Source organism: Pantherophis guttatus, chromosome 5 (genome assembly GCF_059756535.1).
Source record: "Pantherophis guttatus breed Tessera chromosome 5, ASM5975653v1, whole genome shotgun sequence".
NCBI lineage: Eukaryota > Metazoa > Chordata > Lepidosauria > Squamata > Colubridae > Pantherophis > Pantherophis guttatus.
The window spans coordinates 24,420,604-24,441,539 of record NC_142067.1 but is presented as its reverse complement, the minus strand read 5'-3'; the positions used below and the strand labels follow the sequence as shown (position 1 = coordinate 24,441,539).

The following is a 20,936-nucleotide window of genomic DNA, read 5'->3' as shown; positions in this document are numbered from 1 at the left end:
GGTGAAATCTACTTAGCTTCCTTACCGGTTCGGAAGTGCATGCACTGTCTGTGCATGTGCAGAAGGTAAAAAAAAACCCGGGCAGCAATTGCTACCAGATCGCCGAACCGCAGGGAAAAATCACTACCGGATTGGGCAATCCGGCCTAATCCGGGAGCATTTCACCCCTGTGTAAAGCGGTATATAAGTCTAAGTGCTATTACTATCTCTCTATGCTTAGACCTGGAAAGAAGTTTGCCCTAATCTTATTATATCTCCCAAGATGCAACGGGGTATCATGAAGACAATATTAGCCACCTGTATATTGTTCTGAAGGGTTCTGAAGAAGGGTTATAATGCTGGTAATATTCCATGGATGCAATGTCAGAGTTCCCAAATACGAACAAAGCCATTTTAGAAGTCATGTTGCAGTGGCTCCCTTATATCACTGAGCAGAGTCATCCCATTTAAATCTTACTGAAATTCTCATAGGCTTGGATTCATAGAACATGACAGGGCTAAAATAGAATGGGTTTCTTTGGGGTTCAGTGGATTGTGAGAAGTCAAGACATTGCCTCGCATATTGAATGTGATCCGAACCATCACATCAGGCATAATATGGTTTGTTTTGGACACAGAGTGCTATATTTGTTAATATGGGTTTAGTATGCTGGGTGAACCCATTCAGTGAAATTATATTTTCTTTGGACACATAACTCAGAAATGGCAAGATGTTGCCTAAATCTATATCCTTTATCCTGGCACCAATAGGAATTGACTAAAACAAAGGTCCTAGAGCTGGGCCAGGGGAGAAATTCAGCATCCTACCTGTATTTTAAAAAGGTTTATGATCCATAGTCCAATAAAAATCTACTTCTGCAAAAACACTTATAAGATTCATGAACTTTTGTTGCAGGCACGTCTTCCTCTCAAATGGATGGCACCAGAATCAATATTTGATAAAGTCTATAGTACCAAAAGTGATGTTTGGTCATATGGAGTATTACTCTGGGAAATATTTTCTTTAGGTAAGAAAATTAAAATTAAAATTTTCTTTAGTAAAGAAAAATGGAGTAAGATACTCCATTTTTAAGATTTGGGAAATAAAATAAATAAAATAATAAAAGCAAATACCTAATCTGCAATCCTATATACTGTATGTTGAACTTCACCTGATTTGGTACATTCATACATACATACATACATACATACATACATACATACATACATACATACACATATACATACCGTAAATGTCCTCAATTAATTTTTGATAGTGCAGGATTGCAAACTATATAAGAAGTCTTAATTCAGCCATAAATAGATAGATAGATAGATAGATAGATAGATAGATAGATAGATAGATAGATAGATATAAATTTAAAATATAAATATAAATATAAATTAACATCTTTTAAATCCATTAATAAAATAAATAAACATATAATTACTGGTGATTTTATAATAGATCATTATGCAAATAGATTATTTGCAAGAAAATTGTAACCAGTGGCAAATCAACATTTTAAATCCCCCATTTTCCTGGAACCTGTAGATGAGTTAGGATTCACAATCTCCAAATTCTCAGATAAGTTTTATTTTTATTTTATTTATTTATTTGTCAAGCATATATAAGATAACAGGTAAAAGTATAAACATGATATGATATAAAAGTATATACATGAAATGGATATGAATAAATGGGGACAGTAGGACAGGGACTGTAGGCACGCTGGTGCACTTATGCACGCCCCTTACAGACCTTTTAGGAATGGGGTAAGGTCAACAGTAGGCAGTTTAAGGTTAAAGTTTTGGGGACTAAGTTGGGAAAAGGAATCTTCTACTATTAAATTATATCACTCACAATCATTTAAGAGTTATAATCAAGTGAAAACAATCAAATTCCTGGCCTAAATTCCCTAATTTGCTCTGAATGCTATTCCACTTTTTGAATATTGGTATATATATGTATATGTCTGTGTGTGTATGTGATGTATGAAGTCTGTTAGAAAGCAGTGGCTGCTGCCAAACCACGTCCCAATATTTTTTTTCCAAAGGCATTGATCTGAAAATTGTGGTGTCAGATAACAGATCCTTCTAGACATAGAGATGGGGGAATGGGGGGGTGGGGAGGAGATGGGAAGTCATAACAACCAACCACAGTTACTAGCCCATTGGGTCACACAATACTGGACCATTGGCACACACAGCTGCTTCCTTTCTGTACTGATCAATGGGACTCACCAGGCAGACAAACACCAAAATATCTCAGACTGAAGTAGTATAAGGCATTCAAGATGAGAATGCTGAGGCATTGCATTCTTTAAAAAAAAAGGGGGGGGGGGAATGCAGGATACAAAATCCATCCTGCAAAGGAAGCAACAATTTCATTCATCAAAGAAGAATGGCAGATGAGACAGACACAACAGCAAAGGAAACCGGGCAATGCTAGCAGTTCCTTAGACAAACAATCTTCTGGTCATCTAGTACATGTTCCTAGGGCAGCTTTTACCTCTGAATTAACTCCTTGCTTTCTGAGAAAAAAAACGCTCAGATGAAAATATGAATTTGGGAATGAAGTACTTAACTCTAAAGATTCCATTTCTAATTCTTCTTTTTTAGGTGCATCCCCATATCCTGGCATACAAATAGATGAAGTCTTCTTCAGAAAGTTAAAAGAAGGCATATGCATGAAAGCTCCGGATTTTGCAACCCCAGAAATGTATGTGTCTTTGTGTCTTTGTGTCTGTGTGTCTGTGCGCTTTTATTTGGAATATGCACCCTGCTTGTAAGGTGCACATAAAAATACCCAACATCCTGGGGTTTTAGAAGGGGCCACCATAGAGCAGAGCTATGTCCAGGAAAAATGCTTAGAAATTACCCTGCGTCTAACTTCTACGTTCCAAGAAATCCATAGAACAATCCATCAGTTAGCTCAGACAGCAGCAATTGTATTAAGAAAAAAAGAGGAAAGATTATTTCTAAACCAAATCAATGAAAGAAATATATACACGTCTCGATTCACAGTGAGCTGAGAATGAGACAAAGTGAATATGCTCTTTATCTTAATGTGGAATCCAATTATGGTTTTAATTTTTATTTTATTAATCAAATTTTCTACACCACCCATCTCACCTAAATGATTTTCAGCAGTTTGCAAAGAACATCATAAAATATTAAAATGTGATTAAAAAGCACCATTAAAAACAGAGTTAAAAAACAAGGTTAAAATAAGTTAAAAGTTTTTTTTAAATTAACAAGGCTAAAAGGGGTTTAATAAGGTGGAGGGACCATCCTCAAGCCAATCAGCCATCCTCAGGATTGCATAAAACACTTAGAGCTCCATGCTAATTGGCAGAGCCAAGTCTTAACCATCTTCTGAAGTCAGTGTACCAAAGGGTGGAGGCAATGGCAGAGAAGGTTTAATTCAAATATTTCCTTTCTGTTTTAAAAAGTAAAATGGAAGAAGGGAGGATAATCTTCTTTTGCCTCTTCCACAAATGAGCGAGAAGAAAGCGGGAAAGTCTTTTAAAATGTTGCAAAAGGAAGAGAGAATGGAAGGCAACAATACTGAATCGAAGAGGTTTGAGAGATCTGGGACTGTCTGAATTTTGATGGGAGTTGCCTGGAGATTGTAACTTCCCTTCCTTCACATTTTTCAATTTCAATTCTGAGACTGAGCTTGCAGAGTCTTGCTGGTATCTCAAATATGAAGCACATGTTCTTCTGTTGAGGATTGATTGTACCTCCTTGTTTCTTACTTGTTTTGCAAATTTTTACTATCTCCCTGGAATCAGTCATAACTCTAAAGCTGTCATAACTGGGTACGATTTAAGGAAAAAAAAACATTTTCTGTTATTTTGGCTGTATTGTTTAAAATCCTAAACTAATTGTTTTAAACTTTTCAGTTATCACCAATCATGATAACAATCAACAAATCCAATTGAGCCTACTTCTGAAACAGGCATTATTTACCATACAAGTTCCCCAAACAACTATGGGAACCCCATTAGGCTTTGGCCATATTCTTCTAATATGACTTTTATAGCCCAACATGCTGGGGTCTGTTGTAAGGGACAGATGGGATTCTCAATAGATATCCAACAATGCACATGTGCAGCAGAATAATACACCTTGCCAACATCTTGTTCCTTTACGTTCCAACTTCCAAGGGTGTCCAGCCAATGCAAATACATGATAAAATTTATAGATAGCTGTCCAATGGCAAAACTATGGAGTTCATTTTTCTGCCTGGCTCTGGTGAATGGGTGTGTGTATGCTAAAAGAATAACAGAAATTCAAGGAAGAGATCAGAAATTATCAGCGGCTGAGATACAGTATCTGAAGTAGCTGCTGATGTTTGGCTTGAAAATCAGTACAGAGACTTGATAAATTTGGAACACATGAAAGACTGATAAGAACAAAAGTGTAGCTAATACTTGGAAGGCTTTCACTAAATTAGAAAAGCTTTTAGATAATTATAGTATTGAAATAAGATGCAGTAGGCATTACCCAAATTCCCATTAAAGCACTTCATTGCTTGAAATTTATACTGGCAACAAAACATCCCATCAACTCCAATGTTCCTAACTGTATCCTGCCCTTATTTCATTCCCATCCTTTATTTTAAACAGCCTTATAGAATCATTACAACAAAAATCCATGTTTTTCTCCTGAAACCATCACAGAGCCAAAGTATATAAGCATTTTTCACTTCATATCTCTTTTGGAAAGTTCATGCATAATGAAAAAAATAAACTAATGGCTCTTCAAACAAATCCAATTACAGTTCTTACTCAAGGTACAAATAACCAGGCTCAAATGATCATTCTTTTGCATAGTATGCAAAGACCTATCTCTCAGGAGAAAATTCTGATGCTGAGAAAAGTAGAAGGAAAGATAAGAAGACAATGACCAAGAGCAAGGTGGAAAGACTCAACTCCAGCGACAATTAATTCCATTAAAATTGTTAAAAAGAAAAGGGAAAGGTGGACATATATCTTAACTATTAAAAAATGGAGCTCATATGGAAGGATGAGGGTTAAAAGTGATCCACCAAATGAAACTGATTACACTTGAGATAAGCCGTTGCAGAAGCAAAGTTTGTGATCTCTTTTTAAATTCTTCTGTTTATTGGCAGATACCATATTATGCTTAGCTGTTGGCAAGGAGATCCAAATGAAAGACCATGGTTCTCAGAGCTGGTGGAAATATTAGGGGACTTACTTCAGGCTAATGTACAACAGGTATGTAGAAAACTGTGATGTGTCTTGTATAGCTTTTTCTTTGAACAAGTTCAGTGGAAACTATATCAACTTTCCTCATACTTCTACTCTCTTAGAAGTAAGATTTAGTGTTGCTATAGCACAGGGGTGAAATCTACTTTCCTTCCCTACCAGTTCTGAAGTGCATGCTCCACGCATGCACTACTTTCCTTCCCTACCAGTTCTGAAGTGCATGCTCCACGCATGCAACCAGGAAGTAACAACGTTTGTGCAGGTGGGCGGAGCTTCACGCTGCCATCGCTACCGGTTCGCCCAAAGCAGTGCGTAGCATTTCACCCCTGCTATAGCAGCATGCAAACAATCTCCATGGCTGAAGTTGAGCAGATTCAAGCATCATGGAGGCTGGTGCCATGTTCTTTTCCAGAGATAAGCTATTTGCTTTGCCCATAAGATTCAATTAGTCAATTCATCCACCTTTAATTTAGTCCATGTTTAGTCAGTTCATCCACCTTTGAGCTTCACATTCAATTCACAAGATGCGACTCTGATGGAGTTTTATCATTTCTCAGTTCAAGTAGCAGATGGCATACTTAAAGACATTTTTCATACACTTTTACCCGGTGTTTAGAAATGTATAGTATTATGGGAAGTTTATTCTATGAAACATTGCTATGAAAGCAAGTCATCCAAAAATGCTTTCAGGACGCATCTCAATCCCCATGTTGATTATGCCATACGATTATTCTGAATGTAAAGGAGCTAAACTAGCTTATACTGTAATGTTTCAGCTTAAGTGTGACATGAATCAAACTGTTTTAAGATATGTAGAGAAATTTTAAAACTTATTACATAGTCGTGAGATAGGTGTGTTTTACATTGCTTATAAAACAATTCATTTCACCACTTTCTCTTTCTGTCTTCATAGGATGGCAAAGATTACATACCTTTGAATACTCTGTTACCAGAGGATACAGGGTGTGACCACTGCTCTCCAAGTTCCTCTGATCTTCATGAGAGAAAAAACAATTCAGTACCAGCCTTGACTAATGCAAGTGCTGAAATTTTGGGGTAAGATGAAATGTCAGGATATTTCACAAATAAAAAATAAATGAATAACAGTGTGGTTTGGCTATTGGACCTAGAAAAATAATGCAGTGTGTTGACCATTTTAAGAAGAGCTTTGATGGATCAGAACAAAAGGACCTTTTGATTTTTAACCATAAATCAAATACATAAATAAATCCTGCTTCCCTATCTGGAAAGCTTACAAACAAGATATTTTCTGGGCATAATTGCAGAAGGCAATGGGGATGGCCTTGATGGACAGGAGGAAAGGTCATAACCAAAGTAACAGTCAAATGGAAAGAGGTCAAGTCTGGAGCAGAACTGTAACCTGAGAAAACATCTCGGCAAGCTCCTCCCTAATTCTAGAGAAGATAAGGGAGAGTTGGAGGAAGCTCCTGCTGATTTGCAAGATTCAGTTATTATAACTTTACAGTAAAACTAGTACTAACTATGTGACATAGGATTCCTAATCTGATCTACTTCGGAGGGCTGACAATAATACCCTCTCTCCACTATGGCTCCTGGTAATCAGCATTGAGTAACCTTGGGAAGTTATTAGATCATCATGCTTTGTACCAGAAGCCCCTTCCATACTACCACCAGTTTCATTCCTCAAATCCTCAGAAAAAAAATTAAAATAGATCCATGATGCCTTCATAGTGGCTGAAAATTCTGATAATCTCCATGAGTCAACCAGTGTAGCTTTCTAGGTATCTGAAGGAGAACATAAATGCTACTTAACCAACAGTCCATATTGTATTTAATAATTTGTAAAATTCATTGCATCACAGGGACATGACGTCTCAGTGGCTAAAACGCTGAGCTTGTTGATCTAAAGGTCGGCAGTTCAGGGGTTCGTATCCCTAGTGCCGCATAACGGGGTGAACTCCCGTTACTTGTCCCAGTTTTGCCAAGTGAGCAGTTCGAGAGCACATAAAAAATGCAAGTAGAAAAATAGGGACCACCTTTGGTGGGAAGGTAACAGCGTTCCGTGCGCCTTTGGTGTTTAGTCATGCCGGCCACATGACCATGGAGATGTCTTTGGACAGTGCTGGCTCTTCGGCTTTGAAACGGAGATGAGCACTGCCCCCTAGAGTTGGGAACCACTAGCACATATGTGCGAGGGGAACCTTTATCTTAAAGTTCATTGCAATCACAAAAGTTGGCATGGTACCATTCCTACTCACCATTAAAAAAACCTGTAAAACTGTAGTTCAGCATTGATAGATGTGGTGGCTGAACCTCTGCAGATAGCAGGCAGAGTCCAAGAGCTGAGAAATTCTACCAATGGTAAAACAGCCCATCCCCTAACTTTGTGCAGCTCCAGTGCTTCCGCTCAGAATTAGGCTTGCATGCTTTTAGGTGGTTTTTATTTTTATATTAATCAAGTTTATCCAGCCACCCATCTCACCAAAAGAGATTTTTTGGGTGGCACACAAAAATATAATAAAACAGAAAACATAAAAACAGCAGGAATTACAAATGAGCAGGAAATAAATGCCATATAAAAATAGAAACCATGCAGAGTTGGTAAAAACTTGATATTCTTTGTATCAAATATAATTTGTGAACATTTTTTTTATAATTAGTAAAAAGTGTCAGGCATATATTTATGCTATCATCCATGATCAAATATTCACATGTAGCTACTACATACCGTAGTAATGTTTTGAATTGATATTACCTCAAACAGCTTTTTTCCCATTTACTTTCTAAGAAAATATGTTCATGCTTTCAAGATGAAACCATTCCAGAGAATTTTTGAAGAAAGTTCGCCTAAGCACAAGTTTCAGCCTGATGTAAGTAAGTCCTAAAATATGTGACCCAACAATTCTTTTGGATTCAGTCCTAGACTGATGAATTGAAGACAAAAAAATGTTGAGAGATACTTAATTTCCTCAAGAACAGTCAGTTGCTGTGTGGAAGAAGAATTTCATACAGGTTGTCCTTGAGTTATAAAGATAGCAATAGCACTTAAACTTATATACCATTTCACAGCCCTCTCTAAGCAGTTTGCAGAGTGAGCATATTGCTCCCAACAATCTGGGTCCTCATTTTACCCACCTTGGAAGGATGGAAGGCTGAATCAATCTTGAGCCAGTCAGGATCAGACTCCTGGAAGTGAGCAATGAGTTAGCCTACAATACCGTATTCTGAACAGAACAAAATAACAAGGGTTGGAAGGGACCTTGGAGGTCTTCTAGTCCAACCCCCTGCTTAGGCAGGAAACTCTACCTATAACCCAGACAAATGGTTATCTAATCTCTTCTTAAAAACTTCCAATGTTGGAGCATTTACAACTTCTGGAGGCAAGTTGTTCCACTGGTTAATTGTTCTGTCAGGAAATTTCTCCTTAGTTGTAAATTGCTTCTCTCCTTGATTAGTTTCCATCCATCGCTTCTTGTCCTACCCTCAGGTGCTTTGGAAAATAATTTTACTCCCTCTTCTTTGTGGCAACCCCTGAGATACTGGAACACTGTTATCATGTCACCCCTACTCCTTCTTTTCATAAGACTAGACATATCCAGTTCCAGCAACTGTTCTTTATATGTTTTATCCTCAAGTCCCCTAATCAGCTTTGTTGCTCTTCTCTGCACTCTTTCTAGAGCCTCAACATTTTTTTTACATCATGGCAACCAAAATTGGATGCAGTATTCAAAGTATTCTAACCATTGCATTACCACTGTTCTTTGAGATTGCTAAGGGATGCTAAGGGTTCGAAGAAATCCAGTTTGACATCCCTGCTATAGAGTGTGGGTGGGCAAAAAAGAAAGAGAACTGACTTGTGACCTCCTGCTGGCTTCACCATTGACTTTGTTTGTGAGAACCTGGCAGAGAAAGTCATAAATTGCAATCAAGTGATCATGATTTGCTGTGATGTAACCACAAGCCAAGCACTGGGTGCAGTGGTGGGATTCAAATAATTTAACAACTGGTTCTCTGCCCTAATGATTTCTTCCAACAACCAGTTCACCAAACTGCTCAGAAAGTTAACAACCGGTTCTCCCGAAGTGGTGCGAAGTGGTTGAATCCCACCACTGACTGAGTGCCCGGATTACAATAAACATGAATGCAGAGATGCTATGACAGCCAGAACTCTGAGGACCAGTCATAAAACCCTCTCATTCAAATCCATCGTAACTTTGGTCCCTTTGATAATAACTTTGGTAACTTTGATAATCCTTGGATTAAATCATAACCCAAGGATTATCTGTGCAATTATTTTAATTTCTTGGAACACATAGCGTAAATATCCGGGTTGGTTTTTTTTCTGGTCAATTAGAAAAAAAGATAAAAAATACATGATGCAATGGAGGGGTGTGACATGACTATTTACCACTAGAGATAAAACCTCTGTTTGAAGGTCATACTACTATACTGAGATAGGCAGACTGGACTCCTGCTTAGACCAGCCAATATAGTCAATCATAACAAACACAAGTATACTCCAAAATATTTGAAGGGGACCCAGCTTTCCTATCCCACTTACAATGCATCACTTTATTTAATGCTTCTCTTATCCTAGGACAGTGATGGCTAACCTTTTTGCCATCCCATGTCAGGAGTGGGGGGGGCGGGGAGGGTCACGCGGGCGCATGCCCACACCCATAATTCTATGCGGCCTGCACATGCGCACATGACCCCCCCCCCCGATCTCCCCGCTCCTGGCACACAATGGCCCGGTAGGCCCATTTTTTTTTCTCACCTGGCTCCAAGGCCTCTCTGGGAGTCTGGGGAGGGCAAAAATGACCTTCCCCACCTACCCCGGAGGTTCTCATTTCACAACTTTCGGTCGCACCGGAAATGCTAATGGTTGATACGGGTTGGTGCCAGCGTCCTAGGTATCAACCAAGTATCTTCTTAAAATATATGATGTTCCGAGTAGCGCAGTTTTTTGCAGTTCCACTGGTGTCATGGTGTTATTATTACTATTGTTGTTGTTGTTGTTATCTCCCAAACATATAACTGCTAGCTCTCAAACCTCTAATCCTCTATTCCTCTTTAAGTAAGATTGCTTAAGCAGTGGTAAGGAGGATTTGGGGAAACCATGGCTTGTTGTAACTTTTTGATAAATCTGTCCCTCAAAAGGGTTTCCAGGCTGGTTTCCAGCACACCAGAAAAAGAAGAGGGTTTTAATCTCTCTTTCTCCCTCCTTCCCCTTTCTCCACCATTCATAGGGCTGGACTGGACCAAAGCCATTGTTATCACATTCCCATGACAAACTCCCTTTTTAAAAATCATTTTAAAAGAGTTTCTGGAAAAGACACTGATTATGATGCAGATGACTTTTTTTTTCCTTTCCTCTGGTTCAAGATTTTAACAGCAGCCTGGAAAGAGTTCAGGAGATCATAAAGCTCTTATTGAAATGTAAACTCAAAGAATTTAGCTTATATATTTGTTGAGCAAATATCATGCATAAAAATTGAAGGTCCATCATATTATAGATATAAATAAGAGGAATGAGCACAAGTTCGACCAAGCAAAATGCATCCATTGACTATTGATCATTTTTCTCACAAATCACAAAACACAAAGTTATTTGTTTCTGGCCAATGATAAAACAAAAAAAGTGGCCTCATTTTGGCAGTTTCAAGGTCTGATCTGGATATGAAATAAATAAATTTTTCCTCACCACAATGCTACTGTGAATTTTGCCAATAAAGCCATCTTTTCTATGTTTTACAAAATGAAGTTTATAAAAGAAAATCCAAAGCTTCATAATCAGAACTGTATTCTCTTTCAGAATTATCAAGCTGAGGGGAGAATGGTGCTGCCTTTGAAACAGCTAAAACGTTTTACATGGACTGGCATCAGACCGAAGCAAACTTTTGGGAGGTATTTCTTTCTTTCATTTATTAAAAATATTTTCAACTTACCGGTTGCCCTAGGACAGTAAACAGTTCTATGAAAATATATCACAATATGATAGAACAGAAAGCAAAATACATCATAATAAAACAAGAATGAAAACAGCTAAGTTAACTATAAAAAACATAGGAAGAAGATAGTATGACAAAGAAATACAGAATAATTGAGTTTGCCTATTGCTTATATGTTTGATTTAAGATGGGGCAGAGAAAACCTAATAGGTTTTCAAGATCATGCTATTCTAAAACAGTATTCTGTTTTTTGATATTGCCTACTAAGGGCTGGGGATGTGGTGGCTCAGTGGCTAAGGTGCCGAGCATGTCAATCGAAAGGTCGGCAATTCAGCGGTTCAAATCCCTAGTGCCGCGTAACGGGATAAGCTCCCGTTACTTGTCCCAGCATATGTTAACTATTTAATTTTATTGATACTTTAATTAGAACACTACATCTTCAGTGTTTTTATTTCACATTAGTTACACAATTATGTTTTAAAGAGTAAATAGCAAAATACAGTAATAGTAAACAATTTGTTGTATGCATACTCTTGCCTCCCAGCTAAAGAGACATTGTTTTTACTTACAGTTTCTACCCTGGAAACAGAAGCAAGGGAGCTGTCTTTTTGGACACAGCTGAGCCAAATGACTACAGTTTAAGTTTTGGTCATATCACTGATACGATGCAGCCACTTACCTGTAGCAAAATAATGTGGGAAGAGAAACTAGTGCAGGATCTTTCTCCTTCCAGTCTCAATTCAATGGTGCGCCATTCTACTTGCTAACTTTAAAATACCTGTCTTTTGAGCTGCAGGTCTCTGCCACCACTTCAGTGCACCAAATATTATTTTGCTGCTCATTAATTCATCATCACCTGGCTGTTTCCAAAAATTATTTCTATAATGCAACTCCCCACATCCGCATGCATGAGCCCCTATCCAATAGTTGAAAGTAACATAAATAGGAGGAGGAAGGGGAATTATGTATGCTGCCTTATTTATTACAATAATAAAGGTGGGAAAGAAATATGAGAGCTATTTGCTGGAGGGAATGAAAATCTTGAGCATTGATCTCCCCAGTTCTTAACATCAGATTAATGCTTTGGATTTCTTTCTTTTATTCAGATTGTATTGTGCAACAATGTTTACTATTTCAAAAACAGCTGCCAATCTAATCTTTTGTAAGGCTGACTTCACACTTTTACTAGCCATTTACCTTTTTGTGGAAAAGGAACGATTTCATGACACTTTTAAAACAATTTAAACCAAATCTGTAACCCTTCTGGCTGAAGAGGCATAGTTCAATAATACTATTTCCAGCTAGCTGAAAACAGAAACACTGACTTAGGGACAGTTTCTATCTTTGAACAAGAAGAAACAAATTTGAAAAAGTGGCCCAACCAGATATTCAGTTGGCTCTACCATTAGACAGAGGGAAGCAACTGCCTCATATTAGCAATTGTTGAGGGCCAGCAATAGAGCACCCCAAGTGTCTTTTTGGGTGTCTCAATTTGAGGACAGAGCATACCCTCATATCTATAGAAGTAATTCATTCAGTAATTCTCATACCTATAGAAGTGCAGGTAGTCCTCGACTTACAACAGTTCATTTAGTGACCATTCAAAGTTACAACGCTAATGAAAAAAGTGATTTAAGACTGTTTTTCACACTTAAGACCAGGGGTGAAATGCTCCCGGTTCGGACCGAATCGCCCAATCCGGTAGCGATGGTGGCGGGTGGTTCGGAGAACCGGTAGCAAAAATCCCTGCCCACCCCCATATGTCCAGCTGAGCCGCGCAATCATCAGAGGCTTTTTTTTAATTTTAAAAGCATTAAAAAGCATTTAAAAGCATTTTTTCTACAACCTCCAATATCTTGCAATATCTCCATGATCATGTGGTTGAAATTCAGACACTTGGCAAGTGACTCATATTTATGACGGTTGCAGTGTCCCAGGGTTGTGTATTCACTTTTTGCGAACTTCAGGCAAAGTCAATGGAGAAGCCAAATTCATTTAACAACCATATTACTAAGTTAACAACTGTGGCAAGAAAAATGTCATAAAATGGGGCAAAATTCACTTAACAAATTTCTCACTTAGCAAGAGAAATGTTGGGCTCAATTGTGGTCATAAGTACTAACTTGTAATTCATTACATGCTTTCTACAGGTCTAATATAAGGTGTTATTAAAGAAACATACTGCACTATACCTTGGACTAAATAAATATGCATAGAATTGCTTTTTTTTTAAAAAAAAAAAGTTATTTTGAAGGTTATAGAATTTAGCTTCCCGTAATGCGCTGATAGAATAACAAAAATTTCTATATGTATTTCTTATATTGTATTCAGATTTTATATTATAAATTAGCAAATGACAACATAGGAAGATGAATTATTTTAAGTTAGCCTATTGAGGATAAAACTAATATCCTAATGTAGCTAATCCATATGGAACGGGAAGGCTAAGAAATCTCTTTCTGAAGTACTGCGGAACTGAAAATTGCTGATGCTATTTCAGCTGTAACATTTATATAATGTTAAAACTGTCCTGCAAGCTTCATTCACATTGAAGGTTGGGTAGCATTGTTTTGGTTCATTAATGAACCACTGGATGATACTCTGTCAAAGCCACTCATGTTAGTCATGCTTACATTCCATTGACAGTAATGAAGCTTAGATTATGCCTAAATTTGTTTCACTGGGGTCAGCCAACAGTTCTTGGCTTAAATCCTATTCCAATTATTTTGAATGAAGTTTCATTGAACTCCAATGGAGTTCACTTCTGAGGAAACCTGCATAGTATTACATTGTTCAGTGTGTTTGGATTTGGGAGCATTTTATAAAATCAATATGCCTATGGTCCTGATATTAAAGTATGCTTCATTAGAAACTACAAATTTGGAGTTGGGATTTAATCTATAGTTTAGGCTATTGGTTATAAATGGAGTATTTTTAAAAAAAACATACCAACAGTTCTAATGCTTCTAACAAGACTTTAAAAACTGGATGTAAATAGCATGTACTTGTACCTTAAGCTTTTTAAGCTATTTTAATGTACTTTTTTGAATTTTCAAAATAAAATTCATTCCAAGCTTTAAAATAATGTTTTTTTTGGGGGGGGGAGGAAGAGGGGGAGAGAGATGGGGGGAGAGAAAGAGAGAGAGCTTAAGAATTCAGTCATCTTTTACAGAACTGTTTTATTGTTCATCATTCTTTGGAGCAAAAAGAATTTAAGCATTTTGATGAGGAAACCACAATCTGTCAGAACTTTTCAGAACACATAGGTCTTTTCTCAAAACTTAAAAATTCATGTTACATAGCTAGAAAAGTGTCAAGAAGTGTTAATCCTAAACCTAACTTCTTTTGACAATCACAATGGACAGTTACACATCTGGCCATAGTCCCTGTGAAGGCAGATACATGAGATTTCAATCGAAGAGAATAGATGTATAGTAGTTCAAGGTAGAACTGGTGAATTCTTGGTGCTCTCTGAGTTTGATTCTTTGCCTGTAGATCTTTCTCATTACCAAACTAGGTAGCATCTTCAGGGAAGAAAACAACTAAGCTCAGAGAGCAACAAGGACTCCGCAATGAGCTTCTGTCCATGGGGAGAGCATTGTTTGTCTCCCTCTGGCCTTCTTTTTTTAGTATCTACACACATCCATCATGCCTTCTGAAGAGTTCACAAAGGGATGTGGCAAGGACGCACCCATAAATTCTAAATCTCAACACCCTGCTCCTCTATAAGATCTATTTCAAGGGGGATCTGAGGCAGTTAAAAATTTCCTCACAACCACCTTCAGGAATGTGCAAAGGACTTTTAGAAAGGTATTCACTCTTGGGAATTGTGAGGGTAGGTTTCTTATCACTATATGCTGTTCATTTTTCTATATATATTCCCGATGCCTTGCATCATGGTTTATGAAGATTTAAATTTTTATTAACTAATAGAAGTTTATGAGTTTTGGTAGCAGATGATATATTTTTAAATCTTACACAAGCCCCTAAAGGGAAATACTTTTAAGTATTCCTATTGTGTTTCAATCTAATTTTTAAAGTGAATTGATAATTACAATTCCATGTCTCTTAAAGAATACGTTTCCTCCATACCCAAAATCCTATTATATTTTTTCTTATCTTCCCCATATTTTCTCTTCATTCCTGTGGAAGGCCTTCACTACTGTTTTCTGCTCAAGAAAAAGACAGTTGCACTTTGTCAAACATGTATTGAAACCAAGTGCGTTAGAGTCTTTATCTTGACTCACATGACATTTGGTACATCAAAACTGGTGCTTTATATCTGAACATTTAGAAATCTGTTAACTGATAATGCAATGCAATGGTGTAATCTAAGGGATTGCTACTGTAATCTCTGACTAATCCTACTTTGACTCTTATCTCCTTCTGTACTGATTGTAGTAACATTCAAGTCCTTCACTTCAAAGATTATAACTAGCTCCTACTAATCTGTGGTTGGTAATCTTTTCTTTCATTGGAAATTTCTTTCAACAGTCAATGATTCAGTCTATGAACTAGCACAGATGGGTTTCTGAAACAAACTGTCTTTAATCCCTTCCCTTTCCCAGAGTTATATCTAACAAATACCTTGTTAGATATAACAGCTCCATCCATAGATTCAGCTTTCACCAATACTGTAAGGTAAAAAATAATCAGAAACCTCAATCCACGCAACAAACAACAAAGATTCTAGCCTACAGCGTGTTTGCTTCATAAAACAACACACATCAGGATTCAGATCTTTGGGGGAAAGAGGATATTCAACTCACAACTCAATTATCAATTGCATACAGTATTCATAATAGAATTTTCAGCGCAACAAATGTATAACCAAAGATTTTATTATATATATCTATATCTATATGCTTGGAAAAGCAATTTATTGGACAAAGAACAGGTAGAGCAAGTTATAAAGATACAGTATTTAGAAGAAATTCCCAAGATCTTTGTGGTCAGTAGATAAAGAGGTGCTGAGGATCAGCATCTGAAATCGGATTTCCAAAGCTCCTTCTCACTTCTTCTCTTTTAAGGAATTCTAAGTTGATCTCTGAGCAAACAGATTGCCATAAATAAGGATGTATATCCATCTGTTGTTTTAAAGCAGGGGTCAGTTTTAGCCTTCATGAAGCCCTCCTTAACAAGCATATGGTTCAGCTTCTTATGCTTGCTTTAGGGTAGAACATTCTTCTGAAGCTTGCACACTAGGCCATTTTTCCTTGGTTCTTCAAAGTTCTATATAGAGATGTCTTCCCCAAGTACAAGAATGCTGTTTTCACATCATTTTGTTTCTTTCTACTGCTACATTAATCCAGTGTTCTGACTGAAGTATGTGTGACCATTGGTGCAAAAATCTCATAATAGTGAGTGGTGGGTTTTTTGGGTTTTTTTGCCAGTTTTTTTTTTGAATTTTTATTTTTATTTTTAAACATAACTAAACATAAAAACAACCATCATTCAATACAATCACAGAAAGTGTGTCATCGGTTAAGATTCGTTTGTGCTTAATCCCAAATCCAAAATTACAAATCATTTAATCTTATTTGACAATTTTCTTCATATCTTTTGTCATTACCTTAATTTCATATTTCATACTTCATCTCCATGCTTTATTATCTAGCCATTCCTGTTCTCTAATTTCAAATGTCAGTTTACTCATTTCAGCACATTCCATAATTTTCTTAATAACTTCATCATTAGGAGGTATTTTCTCTTTTTTCCAATTTTTAGCAAATACAATTCTAGCTGCTGTTAAAACATTCACAATTAAATATCTCAATTCTTTATTATACATTTCTGGTAAAATCCCTAATAAAAACATCTCTGGTTTAAAGTCAATGTGTTTCTTTGTCATTTTTTCTAACCAAGGAGTGTGGATTTTAGTCCAATATCTTTTAGCTTCTGCACATGTCCACCACATATGGTAATATGATCCTGGAGTCTGATGATATTTCCAACATTTCTCCGATTTATTCTTGAACATTCTGGCTATTCTCGTCGGGGGTAGATGCCACCTGTAAAACATCTTATACAAATTCTCCTTATATGCTGTAGACATTGTCATTTTATAATTTTGCAACCACAATTTTTGCCATTTCTCTAAATCAATTCCATGACCAAAGTTTTTCCCCCATGCGATCATTGTTTAACTTGTTCTTCTTCCAGTTTTACCTCTAATAAATAACCGTATAGTTTTTTAATTACATAGTCATCAGAACCCATTAAGATCTTATCTAAATTAGTCATTGTGCATCATTTATAGAAGCTGTCATTTATGCCCAGGTACAATATAGGTCATCTCAGGGTTCAGTGAATTCCGCGATCGTTCAAACTTGTGATGGCACTGAACAAGGGGGACACATGACTAGTCTTGGCTATTGCAGTGTTACTGTGGTCATGTAGATTGTGATCTGTGTGCTTAGCATCTGGGTCACAATCATGATAATGAAGTCACCCGTGGTCACATTATTGTTTGACATTCCCTGTTGGCATTTCAAATAATCAATGGGGAAGCCAGCAGGAAAATCAGAAGTCACTGTCACTTGAGATCTTCACTTAATGACCTGCCTGGTCCTCGCTTAACTATGGCAACCAATACTGCCAGAATTGTCATCCCTAAGCAATGTGGTCATGTGACATCACACTTTATGACTGTGTTGCTAAGGAATGGCAATTACATCCCCATTGCCACTGTATCCTGAGATCCACCTATAAACCATAAGCCTCTCAATGTTTCAATTACGGACTGCCCTGATCTGAAGAAATATCTTTTTACTCAGGCATGATTGCATATACAGTATATCTTTAACTGATCCTTTAAAAGAAGTGTTCTTGAATTCAGACCTGATCTTGAATATTTCTATGAAAATGGTAGATTAAGAAATCTGGTTGGAAAACTTTGCCTGAAATGTATTCTTCGATGCTCAGAAATATTTCCAAAAACAAACAAGGATATGCCTTAATTTACAACTACTTTAATGCTCCCCAATTCCATCTATCTTTGTATCAAATTTCAATCTATACTAGGTTCAAATAATCAGCTTCCTCCATCATCCTCTCCAATTGCTTATTAACCAACTTTTGAACAATTTTCATTAAAAGGGAAGGAACAGGATAATTATCTAAGATTGTCGGATCCAAGCCTCCTTAAAAGCCAAAGAAACTACCTCCTCTCTCTAAAAAAGCCAACACCAACACATGGATCTGATGTTTTATTGCCATAATCAATAAAGATAATCTTAAATAAGTATTCTTGCCCATTTTTGATCAGATATAGTCTTCATCTGCTTCAAATTCTGGGCATCTCCTCTGGAGTTTCAGAGTGGCCACATCTTATTTCACAGCTGTTGAAATCACTCACTCATTAGTTGTGCATTTAGGCACAACTCACAGCACATGTGTGTTCCCTACAGCAGGGCTGTCAAACTTGTGGCCTGTGGGCCGGCTGCATCACATGCTGGCCACACCCACACCTGGTTTAGCGAAGGGGAAAAAAAAATCCCGATATGTCATGTGACGCAGCCTTGATGACGCGAGTTTGACACCCCTGCCTTAGAGTATGGTGAGGCCATTTGGAAATCCTTTTTCAGTGTTTTCATTAGGACCCCTACCTGTTTAGTCATGAGAGCTAAACATTTTTTTTACATGTATTAACGGCAGCGAGAATAGTATTTGCACAACAATGGAAAAGTAAAGAGATCCCAACAGATGAAGGTGTGATCAGAAAAATATTAGAATGTGCAGAAATTGACAAGCTAACACAATTAAGGAAAAGAAAGAAACTGAATATTTTTTTTTACTTGGGACTTATTTTATCAATGGCTTGCTGACAAAAACAGGATCTAGAAACAGGGAAATATATGAAAAGATCAGTGATATAAGGAAGATATGCTAAATTGGTTAAACAAATAGTATGATTATTACTGTTATTAATATTAGAATAATTGATATTAATACAATGAATATTGTTGTAAACACTTTATTACTTCCTAAAATGACTTGTACCCAGCCAACACACTGTTCAATTGAAGTTGGAATTTTTACATATTATAAAATAAAATAAAAACTTATTACCAAAAAAAAAAAAATGAACAAAAGGTTGGCTTTCAGCTACAAGAAATGTAAATCAGCGGATCAATAATTCAACCGCTTATCCAGATTTAACTGCCATGATAATCATTTGTCCGTGAGTGCAGATACAGTTCTGACAAACTGGACAAATGACATTGTACAGTTTTACAAAATTAACATTATATCTACCAGTTCACCATCTTTGTTACTATACTCAAATAAGAAAAACAGGTAGCCTGTTGTATATTACTTCCCCCACACAGAGTTCTTGTGACTATCAATATTTTTATTAATCAGAATATCTCCTGCCACAGAATATCCTGGTTTGATGAATATCTTAAATATGTTAAATATCAAAAAAAGACAGGAGAAAATACAATCTACCAGCTGCCTCAGTTCAACTTTAAAATACAGAATTGCATCAAAAATCCTTTTTTTTCTTCCTTACCTGAAAAATCTGAGATCATTTGTCATATACTTACAATGCATAAAGAAATATAGGAAACGGACCTAAATATTTATCATTTAACATGAATGTACACTGCTACATTTTTACATTCACATTAGGCAGGAATTGACTCTTAAGTCAGAATTTTCAATTTTTTAAGGCTAATTTTTGAAGGACCTATGAGTTTTTTGGGTTTTTTTAAACTTGAACTCTATCACAAGGCAAAACTCTAGCGATATAAAACTGGCTGCATCTGGTTAATAACGACAACAATTTGCTCTTAGTCTCTCCTGAAACTTAAGTTTTAGCAGAACCTATGTCTTATTTTCCCTCCCTGAGCATAAAAAGAATCTACTTCAGAGTATTTGAGCATCCACTCTTCTATTATTTAATTTATATCCCAACTATATTTTGCACAATTCAAAGAAGTGTACATTATCTTTTCTTCACAACCACCACCTTGGAAGCAGTTAGGGCTGCCTCACTCAGAATTAAGGCTTCTGTTCATAACAAAGAACTAGAATTCAGAGTCTCCAACTCAAACTCTAACTAAACAGGGAACTGCAAATTCAATGTCTACTTTGTTATGTCCAAGTCTACAGCAAGAACGGCCAATCTCCTCTAATTTCACTTTAATACATGCGTTTATCTTTCCCCATACTTAGTGGATTTAAATAGGGAAATTACACATGCATTCTGGGTCATTATGTGATAGATCATGTTTTTTAAAAATAGCTTATTAATTTTTCCTGCCTTTTTATGTCAGATAAAGGGCACCAAGCAAACTTCCTGCAGCTTTTATTTTAATCGGTTAAATAAATTTTCTAAGGCAAGGTCTGCATTAAAGAATCAAAAATCCAGATAAATTCATACAATGAAACAATATTGACATTTTTTTATATAATTACCGTAGCATGAAGTTTACGAGTTTTTATACCTTACATAAAAATTACAGGGACTGTGCAGGTACAGAGGCCTTCACCATCTTTATTTTTGCAAATAACACTTCAAGTAATAGAAAATTTCATAAAACTCAATTATAATGTTTTGAATAACTATCAACGTTTTTGTTAAAGGTGACAAGAGAATTTGAACAATAGGAAATTAAAATAATTTTTCAGAAGAGCTTTGATTACTCTGAAGTCTCCACTCAGTTGATATAAGCTGTATATTCTACTACTTGAACATGGGCAAACATTTCACGTTTTTATTTTCCAATGAACTTCTGTACTTCAAATAGGCAATGTATCTTTTCAAAGAGTGTGATGTGTA

General features: G+C 36.6%; 1 protein-coding gene across 1 annotated transcript in view; it reads left to right on the top strand.

The window, feature by feature from the left end:
• The window catches only part of FLT1 (fms related receptor tyrosine kinase 1), a 123,981-nt gene extending 111,449 nt beyond the window's left edge, over positions 1–12,532 (top strand). The window contains exons 24-30 of the mRNA XM_034410806.3: positions 896–1,007; positions 2,602–2,701; positions 5,120–5,225; positions 6,130–6,272; positions 7,987–8,068; positions 11,014–11,105; positions 11,721–12,532. Of these exons, the coding sequence (XP_034266697.2) occupies positions 896–1,007; positions 2,602–2,701; positions 5,120–5,225; positions 6,130–6,272; positions 7,987–8,068; positions 11,014–11,105; positions 11,721–11,916 (831 nt within the window). The 3' untranslated portion in view covers positions 11,917–12,532. The remainder of the gene's footprint in view (positions 1–895; positions 1,008–2,601; positions 2,702–5,119; positions 5,226–6,129; positions 6,273–7,986; positions 8,069–11,013; positions 11,106–11,720) is intronic.
• Positions 12,533–20,936: the final 8,404 nt, after the last annotated feature.